Source organism: Erithacus rubecula, assembly GCF_903797595.1.
Source record: "Erithacus rubecula genome assembly, chromosome: 5".
Classification (NCBI taxonomy): Eukaryota; Metazoa; Chordata; class Aves; order Passeriformes; family Muscicapidae; genus Erithacus; species Erithacus rubecula.
Window position 1 is genome coordinate 48327960 of NC_136687.1, and position 10319 is coordinate 48338278.

Here is a 10319-nt window from a genome sequence, read left to right on the forward strand (position 1 = left end):
TAAAACTTAAACTTACACCTCCACCTTATGTGTGAGTAGCTGAATATACTTCAATCCATCTACAGGCTTTTATTCAATCTGTGCACTCTGATTTCTCTCCTAAGGATTCAGAGACCCCCGACTCACTGACTCGCACAGATATGGTTGGTGTCAGTGAAAGTGGTGGGACCAGTCCTGTGACTGGAGTGCCCTGTTGCATGGCTACAGGCTCTTCAGGAGGGAAAGGCAGAGCAGAAGAGGCAGAGGGTGGCACTGTATGGAATAGGAGCATTGGAATGTATGGAGCTGGAATGGCACAGTTAAGAGCCTCTGGGTGAGAATCAAGGGGGAAATAAATAATGTGGATGTCACCACGGGTGTCAACTATAGACCTATCCCTCTGCTCTGTATTATTCTCTCCTAATTTTTCCTTCTGTGATTCATATTTGTCCTCTTTAGATCCTGATCTTAGACTGGAGGCTTTTCTCCTGAACTAGGTTTGATCTTGGAACAACCTCTGAGAAATTTACAGGCTGTCATGGGGAAAAGACATGACACGTGCATTTACATTCCCATCACATACAAATGTGGGTGCTAGAGGTGCTATACCTGGGCTATCAGAAATCATAAAATAAAATTCCTCCTTACGTTGCAGAGTGAAATTCAGTACGATGTACTATGATCACAGCTAGTCTGACAAAGAAATTTGTTCTGAGCACAAAAAAAAAATAAATAAAAGTAATCAAGTCTATGATCCTAAAGGATTCCCTCCAAGTTGAAATATTCCATCCTTCTATAATAGCATGGACTCAAAAGAAGCAACTGCTCTATGAGACCTCTTCTGTATTTAAATCTTTTTCCCATAGCCATTCTCCTTCCTTAGGGTGAACAGAATTAAAAATTGCGTTTCAGTAGACCTTTATCATTATTTTTTAAATCTCTGCTATGTATAGTATATCAAGGCTCAATCTAAGTCCCCCTTTGCTTAACTCATTTGTTTCTTTCTGCTATCATTTGTGGACAATATTTCTGTTCTAGTGGGAGTTAAAGCACCAGGGCATCTTCTAGAACAGTGAATTACCAATACTGCTAACAAACACAAAGCAATACCTGCTAGGATATGATCTAGCTTGTCCTTCGCAGTAGAATGCAAAAATTGTCTCTGAAAAAGGTGCCCAGTTACACTGTGGACAGAAATGTAATGCTGGGTCATCAATGAAGTCACTAATATTGGGCTCTGACTTTTAATTAAAATATTATTGAAGCCTGCTGCAGGCAGCAGTAAAGATAAGATTTGTACTTAGCCCTCAAAAGTGCATTTCACCATTGATTCCACAGAGATCTCTGTCAAATATTCTTCCGTCTTTCCACCTCTTTGATACAGGCACCAAACATCCAGAACGTAAACAGGGGGACAGAAAACTGACTACCAAGGTGAAGACAAACACCTTCAGGTCTGTGCCTGTGTGACTAACATCTGACCCCACAGATCAGCTATTTACACTTATAAAATGCATGACTATATACAGCAAACAGGGCAGCACATATTGTAGAACACAGATTCACAGCATCTGCCATTAAAAAAGTTAATCATTAAAGCCATGCCTGCTGGCATACAAATTTGATCTCTATTACCTGGATAAGAAGAAAACAACAACAACAACAATCTCCTGTCTGTAATACACACTAAAAGCTGCACAGCAACAGGATCTCAGTATCAACTCCCTGCAATAATTACATACATTTCAAATGCTCTGCAGAGGTGCCAGCTCCCCATGGCACTTAACAAGTGCAAGCAGGGCAGACAGCAATTCTCAAAACTATGCTCTCTCCACATCAGTGGTGCGTTTGCAAGTTTGGGGGAATAGAGCATCACATGGATGTTTTAAGGGAAAATCAGAGCACACATTTGAAAGAGCTTTTTAGAACCATTATTCTAAATTCAACAGCAGACATTAGACACGTCTTAAGAGCCATGAAATGCCAGCACAAGTAGCACATTGATGTCTTTATGTGTGAGATGAAATCATAAGCCATATCTGTGGAATGCTATCTAGGAAGCAGGTGAATGATTCCATTCTCTGACACAGGACATTTGAAATTTGTTCAGCTTCAAACACTGCCAACCATATGGGATATCAGCCACACAGCAATTGTCCTCTGGAACTGCTTTCCAGCTCTTGTGCAATGCAGAAAACAGAATGGGAATCAAGGCCAACTACTCTGTGGCTCAGGAGTTCTGTAAAGTGGCTCTGTCTCAACAGCCTACAGAGTATTTTTGGTTATGGCTGAGCACTTAAATCAGTCCACCTTCAGGCTGAAGTGAGGATTGCAATAAAGTACATGGAAATCTTGGAGAAGCACTGTCTTTTTGCTCCACAATACCTTGGGGGTGACCTGATAGAATAGCGGGCAAGAAAGAGAGTAGGTTGAGTTATTAGGAAGAAATTCTTTGCTGTGACAGTGCTGAGACACTGGAACAGGCTGAGGAGAAGTTGTGGATGCCCCATTCCTGGCAGCATTTGGGGACACTTGGATGTGGCTATGAGCAATTTTGCTTAGTGAGAGGTGGTCCTGCCCATGCAACGACATGACCTTTAAGGCCCCTTCTAACCCAAGCCATTCTGTGATTTTGTGAAGGACATGTGACTCAACTGTGGAGCTGAGTGTGCCAAGCTTGAGTCCACAGAGTAATGCCCTCCTGATTCATTAATGCTACATTTTTTTCTCATCATGTCTAATCCTCTTTGTGAATCCAAATGTCAACAGAGGAGTTTTGATTTAAGAAAAAAAAAAACCATATATATATGTATATAAATGTATGTATATATAATCTTTCTCAATAGCCAAAGAGTAAACTTCTCCTCATTACAGCATTCTAAATGGCTAGGGATCCAAAAAAGGGGGGTATATGTCATTAGTGGCAGTCTTCTAGCAAATTATCCCATTCCTTAGGTTTGCAAAAGTCTCCTTTCAGCCACACGGAACAAAGGTTCTTTCTAACTGTGGGAGTCACATCACACTCAGGATGCTCATCTTAGCCTGGTCCTCCAACAAGCTCTCACTCATCCAGGCTCTGCAATACATCACCTTCTCCAATGCCTCAGCAGAAAACAGCTCTGGGAGAACCCAAAAAGCCTGGGGACAGTGAACTCAGTCACTAACCTGGTTACACAGAGTGAAGCAAATGTGTCCTTGGGAAGAAAAGGCCTCTTCTGACACGTTCTCCCCTTACTGCTGGGGTGAAAATAGCAGCAATAACACAGACAATAAAGCTTCTACACAGGAGGATTCTTTCATCCACCACACCACATTTTCGCTACCATTTGTTTCATTTATTGATTTTTAAGATTTTAATCCTTTTGCAAATATTCTGCTGTGAATGGCCAGCAGGTGGAATGCTCCAACCTGGCAAAAGAAGAACAGGAGGAAGCTCCAACTGTTCCGCAGATCACCGCCCTCCACACCTGCCTGTAACAACTGGAGGGAAAAAAAAAAAATCTCTCTGAGCTCTCTGAGCCTTTAAGGCGGGGAGAGCACGGAATGGCCCAAGGGCAGAGTAACTGATAAAAGCCTCCCCGGAGGACTTCTGCCCCCATCCATCTCCCTGCCGCTATCCAGCTCCTCCCCTCAGCATCCAGCATCCCGCACAGATTAACCAGCGCTCTCCAGCGACGGTGCCGCACCGGGACTGCTCCCGCTGCACGCCGGGGGGATTCTGCAACACGCGGGGGCAGCAGCTTCCCTCCAGCCTGCGACAGCGACAGACACAGCTCTGCTAACACCCCATGGCCACTGCGGGAAAAGTAAGGACACGGCATTTCCCCTGCTGCTTCCCGAGGTGCCCTGCTCTTGGCCAAACGCGCTGCAAAAGGCTCAGCCTGCACACCACTCTGCGTGCCCTCTGTCCTCCGACCTTACTCCCCCACCTCTTCCAAACCTCTGTCAATGGCCCCACATTCTGCTTTCGGACAACTGCACGTGTCCATACCTGCACCAGGCAGTGCATTCCCCCTCTGTCCTGCCCACCTGCTCAGGAGACCAAACACGGAATTGTGCTGCTCTGCAAAACACTCTCCTGCTCCATCCCACTCTGTGCTCCTGCTCTGGCAGCAAAAGCAGCTCTTCAGTGGTGCCCTCTTCAGCCACTCATCTCCTGCACCCAACCTTGTCCATGGCAATGCCCTTTTCAAGCTGCAGGCTCCATTTTGCTGATGTCAAACTGCTTTGAGTTGGTCGGGTACGGTTTGAGTGATGTCACACGTTAATCAAACCTTTAGAAGGGAAATAATTTATCCAGTTGCCAACCAGATGGGGACAATTCCATAACCCCTCTCATTCACCTTGAGCCAGGGTGTCACCAGGCTGACATCAGAGTTCACCATAGGCATTTCCACCAGGGAGGATCCACAGTCCCCATGACAGCACAGCCTGCCCAGTAACAGGTGGGGATATGGGGGAAAAATCCACCAAAGCCATCAAAAACCAATAATCTTCCAAGGCTATACCTGGTACTCTGTGGGTGGCAAACCACAAATGAGGTTTACTTAGATCTTAAACTAGCCCAGTGTTTATGGGACATCACTTGGTTTCAGGGGCAGTTGAGCATCACCAAGTTTGAACATCTTGGGTTCAGGTGATTGCAGGATGACTTCCCCCAGCATTGTGCTGAAGGCAATGCTCCCATGCAATGTATTCCTCTGGGTTGCTTCCAGGTGATCAAGTGCAAGGCTGCTGTGGCCTGGGCCTCAGGCAAGCCCCTCTCTGTTGAGGAGGTGGAAGTTGCACCCCCAAAGGCAGGAGAAGTCCGGATCAAGGTAAAAATGTATTTCAATACATTTTTCTTCCTTCCTTGTGGTAATTGCTCTTCCTCTGGTTATATCTTCAGTATAATTCAGGGATGTGTGTCCTCCTAGAGGCTTTCATTGTCCAGAGATGCCTTGGCTCAAATGTACCATCTCCCAGGGACTCCTTTCTGGACTAATTCTTATCTAAGCTGTCACAAAACACCATGTCACATGTCCTCCAGCCCTTGTTCTGCTGGACAGTGGCCCTGGCCACACTGTGGCCTCCCTTCCATTTCCACCTCCAGCTCAGTGCAGAGAAAATCCACATGGAGCCTTCAGGGTGAGCAGAAGGGGAAAGCCAAGCCTGGGCTCAGTGTGCTGCCATGGAGTGCCAGCACTGACAGACATCATAACACGCCTGAGAAAATTGCTTCCACAAACTGAGTAAGAGAGAGGACAGGACATCTAATTTTTCCTCTCCAAATAGCTTGTGGCCGCAGGCATTTGTCAAACTGATGAGCACCTTCTGCAAGGCAGCTTTCCCAAGGCAGAATTCCCAGTTATCCCTGGCCACGAAGGAGCTGGAATTGTGGAAAGCATTGGAGAAGGAGTGACCTCTCTGAAACCAGGTAACTGACACACAAACACACCCCCAGGAATCATCTCTCACACAGGCAGATCCTGAGAGCCACCTAACAGGGGATATTGTTTTCTTCCAGGGGACAAAGTGATCCCGCTTTGCCTCCCACAGTGTGGAGAATGCAACTACTGCAGGAATCCTGAATCCAACTGCTGCCAGAAGTGCCAGTAAGTTTACTTTGCCTTCCCCTACACGTAAAAAGGATTGAATTTCTGACAACTCTGACATCCCTGTCAGTGCTTTAGTCAATCAAATACAAATGGTTGCACCTCCTCACAGTTTCTCTGAACCTCAAAACTTGCTGCCAGACAAGACTAGCAGATTCACCTGCAAAGGGAAGCAGATCCACCACTTCCTGTGGGTCAGCACCTTTTCTGAATACACCGTGGTCCCAGAGTACGCCGTTGCCAAGATCGATGCTGCGGCACCTCTGGACAAAGTCTGCTTGTTTGGCTGTGGGTTTTCCACAGGCTATGGGGCTGCCATCAACACTGCCAAGGTTGGTACTCAGGCATGTTTAGCAAACCACAGCCACCCTCACAACCTCATCAATCCCGTGCAAATGAAACCTCCCCCTCTTCCTCCTCCTCCTCTCGCTGCTGGACACTCACAGGGTCGCGTCTGTGCAGGTAAAACCAGGCTCCACCTGTGCTGTCTTCGGCCTCGGAGGAGTTGGCCTCTCTGCTGTCATGGGCTGCAAGGCAGCTGGAGCTGCTCGCATCATTGCCGTGGACATCAACAAGGACAAGTTTGCCAAGGCCAAGGAGCTGGGAGCCACTGACTGCATCAACCCTCGAGACTTCAAGAAGCCCATCCAGGAGGTGATCACTGAGATGACCGGGCAGGGCGTGGACTACTCCTTTGAGGCCATCGGGCACAGGGACACCATGGTAGGTGGCACTTCAGCACCTGTCCTCCCTCCCACATCATCACAGGCTCCTCTCAGGGCAACATTCACCCCTGTGGGGATTTCCTTGTCTGCTGCCTGCACTGTTGGGCACATTTTTCTGAGTGAAAAGAGAGCGTGAATCTTAAAGGAGGCCACCAGCGCTCCCGGTCTAATCCACAAGAGGGGATGTGTATTTTTTCACAGTTCTTGAGAGGAGCAAGAGATTGGACAAAAAGTGCACTGCCCTGACCAACACATCAGGGCTTTCTCTAATTCTCCTACCTGTCCCATCAGATTGCTGCCTTGGCTTCCTGCAATATGAACACTGGCGTCTCTGTGATGATTGGGGTAACGGATTCAGAGATTACCATTGATCCCACACTTCTGCTGACTGGCCGGACCTGGAAGGGAACTATGTTTGGAGGTATAAAACTTAAGAATACAATCTAAATATTTCATTTTTCCCTTACATGGAAGTAAAAGTGGGTTTTCAAGAGGATGACAACTAAAGAGGAGTACTGCATTGTCTGTACTGAACTTTAGCATTACACATGCAAAAAAGCATCTTTATTTGTTTCACACAGTAAATCACTCATCCTGAAGAGTAGAAAATCTCTCACAAGAGACTGGAACAACCACTGGTCGCTGGTTCCTGACCCACACAGTAACACTGTCTTACCAAAACAGCCTTTCTCCCATTATTCATGCAGATGCTTTCTCCTGTTTCTAGGCTGGAAGTCGAGAGAATGTATCCCTAAATTAGTTGCCAGCTATTTGGAGAAGAAATTCAATTCAGACTTGCTGATCACACACACGCTGCCATTCACTAAAGTGAATGAGGGATTTGAGTTGTTACGTGCAGGAAAAAGGTGAGAGAGACCCTGACCAGCAGGACTGAGGTACAGCAAACCTAAACACCTCCTCCTAAAATTCCAACAGGCAGAGCATGCTACCCTGATTTCCCAAAGAGCTCCTGAGTCTTTTGAGGAAGCAGGGCATTACAGCTGTGTGATGGCAAGATCTGCCATAGCCCAGAGGGAAGAGCCCACACTGAGCACAGGGAACCCTCCTGCCCATGGTGCAGCTCAGTACAGATCCTGTGGCCTTATCCCCTGAGGGGTTCCCCCCAGCAGGGATTTGAAGGCTGCCTCACTGCTGCCCATCTCATGCAGCTCTGTCAGGAAGAGGCTGGATGACAAAGAAGTGGCTGGTCCCCAGGCACACCTGCCTGCCACACTGGTGCCCCTGAGCTGCAGCAAACCCTCCCTTCCCTTCCACTTTTCAGCATCCGCAGTGTCCTGCTCTTCTGAAGGACTCGGCCAAGGAATCTGCGTGGAGGGACCAGCACAGCAGATGCTCTCTTGGCCCAGGCCCTGCTCAAGCAGCATCTCACCTTGGGGAGCACATGGAAAGGACAATGAGGGTCTCACCTCTGCTGGTGTTGTGGATGATACAAATGTCCCTTAAAAGGGCCTCTGGGACCTTGTACCCTGAGACAATGAAACCTTTCTTGAGAAATGCTCCCCCTCCATACTGAAGCCCCTGTTACAATTTAGGCTTTCTCTTGTCCTTTAACTTTACTTTATGAGTGGTCTTTTCTCACCTAGAATCTTAATGTAATTGGACATTTCTCGACTTATAATTTTGCTGCTTAAAATTTCAATCCCTTGAAAATCTATAAATCCCCTTGCTATGCTATGTAACTGGATTTTGCTGGTAGAACCCTTTGAAGAAATAAAGCTACTTTCTGATCCTCTATGGCATCTCCCAAAGTCTTATTCCTTGCTAGCTGAGAAGCGGAACTTGTGCCTCGGGGGCCCCCGAGCTATCCAAACCCGGTACCTGCCCAAAGCTGGAACCCCCTAGACCAGTCAGCTACAGCTGGCTCTGCTGGTCATCCTGACAAGATCCAGAAGGATGTCTCTCCAAAGAAAATGCTTTCACTAATAAAGGTTTATAAACAATCTCATCCAAAACAATTTCGTCCATCAATAATGCCTTTGGACATTTGGTTGATGGATCAGGAACACAGAGAGTGATTTCCTTGACCTGGCTGTAACAAGGAATTATACTGGTAGAAATACGCAGGCGATCCATCAGGTCAATGCATGGCTCTGAGACTGGTTTAAGCAAAATATTGGGATTTTTGACTGTGGGGTGATCTATTCAACACCTGCTCTACTGACACCTGACAGGATGAGCCTTTCTCAGGGAGGAAAAGGAGTTCTAGCACAGGAGCTAGCAGGGCTCTTTGGCAGAGCTTTAAACTAGCCTGGGAAGGGGAATGGGAAAATACCAAGCTGGTCTGTGATGAGCAGTGAGATTGTGTGCCAAAACATGAGCAAAAAGCACTATTTGGATACCTCAATCTGCTTCACAAGTGTTAGCTACAAAGTACCACATGTGGAAGTATTTCTATACTAATAAATGCAGCTTGAGGAACAACCAATGATGACCTGGAAGTTTCTGCCTGTTGACACAGACTTCATATCTGTGAGGTTATGACCTGCAGTGCTCCAGACACCAACTCTGCCTGGTTATTTTCTAAAATGAGCAAAGCAGTTAATAGTTGCTAGAAGTTTATCTATTGCAGAAGCACACCACTCTCAAAAGGCAGTTACAGACATCAAAGTCTTAGCTAAGTTTTGGTATAAGGTCTCAAACAGAAGTAGGAGCTGCTCTTGTTAAAGGTCCTGGGATGCTGATGTTGCTGCTCCTGTCTTCTTCTCAGATGGTGACTGATGACAGAGAGTAAAGGCAAAATGAAAAGCAATGGCAGGAAAAGCAGAAAAGCACTAACTCTCCCCAGTACAAACTCTTATACAGGATCTTCCCAACTAAGCTAAGACACAAACTTGGACCTCCACTCCTTAACCTATTAGAATTCTAGTTTCTTAACACGCTGGGTTACGTGTAGACTACGCATACGACCTATCTTGTTCTATCTGAAAAATGTAAGCAATATTCTTACTATGGCTCTATTATGTCTAAGTACTGTTTGCAGCTACTGTTTGGAGCCTCTACTGAAATCATTAGTATATTTTTAGCATCCCTACAACTCCCACTTCTACTTTGGTATCAAAGTCTTTTACTTACCAAAAGCATTAGAGCTCATACTAAAACTCACTTATACACTCACTTGCTTATCCTAAAACTTAAACTTACACCTCCACCTTATGTGTGAGTAGCTGAATATACTTCAATCCATCTACAGGCTTTTATTCAATCTGTGCACTCTGATTTCTCTCCTAAGGATTCAGAGACCCCCGACTCACTGACTCGCACAGATATGGTTGGTGTCAGTGAAAGTGGTGGGACCAGTCCTGTGACTGGAGTGCCCTGTTGCATGGCTACAGGCTCTTCAGGAGGGAAAGGCAGAGCAGAAGAGGCAGAGGGTGGCACTGTATGGAATAGGAGCATTGGAATGTATGGAGCTGGAATGGCACAGTTAAGAGCCTCTGGGTGAGAATCAAGGGGGAAACAAATAATGTGGATGTCACCACGGGTGTCAACTATAGACCTATCCCTCTGCTCTGTATTATTCTCTCCTAATTTTTCCTTCTGTGATTCATATTTGTCCTCTTTAGATCCTGATCTTAGACTAGAGGCTTTTCTCCTGAACTAGGTTTGATCTTGGAAAAACCTCTGAGAAATTTACAGGCTGTCACAGGGAAAAGACATGACATGTGCATTTACATTCCCATCACATACAAATGTGGGTGCTAGAGGTGCTATACCTGGGCTATCAGAAATCATAAAATAAAATTCCTCCTTACGTTGCAGAGTGAAATTCAGTATGATGTACTATGATCACAGCTAGTCTGACAAACAAATTTGTTCTGAGCACAAAAAAAAAATTTATAATATTCAATTCTAAGATTCTTAAAGACTCCCTCCAAGTCGAAATATTCCATCCTTCTATAATAGCATGGTCGCAAAATCAGCAACTGCTCTATGAGACCTCTTCTGTATTTAAATCTTTTTCCCATAGCCATTCTCCTTCCTTAGGGTGAACAGAATCAAA

The 10319-nt window shown here is 45.9% G+C and overlaps 1 protein-coding gene across 1 annotated transcript; it reads left to right on the top strand.

The window, feature by feature from the left end:
- Positions 1 to 3436: 3436 nt before the first annotated feature.
- LOC306802621 (alcohol dehydrogenase 1-like) lies at positions 3437 to 8246 on the top strand. Its single transcript, XM_079307096.1, has 10 exons — positions 3437 to 3785; positions 4695 to 4796; positions 5254 to 5395; positions 5486 to 5573; positions 5686 to 5905; positions 6036 to 6296; positions 6590 to 6719; positions 7026 to 7164; positions 7581 to 7733; positions 8177 to 8246. The coding sequence occupies exons 1-9, from the start codon at positions 3768 to 3770 to the stop codon at positions 7603 to 7605; spliced, it is 1125 nt and encodes a 374-aa protein (XP_079163222.1). The 5' UTR covers positions 3437 to 3767; the 3' UTR covers positions 7606 to 7733; positions 8177 to 8246.
- Positions 8247 to 10319: the final 2073 nt, after the last annotated feature.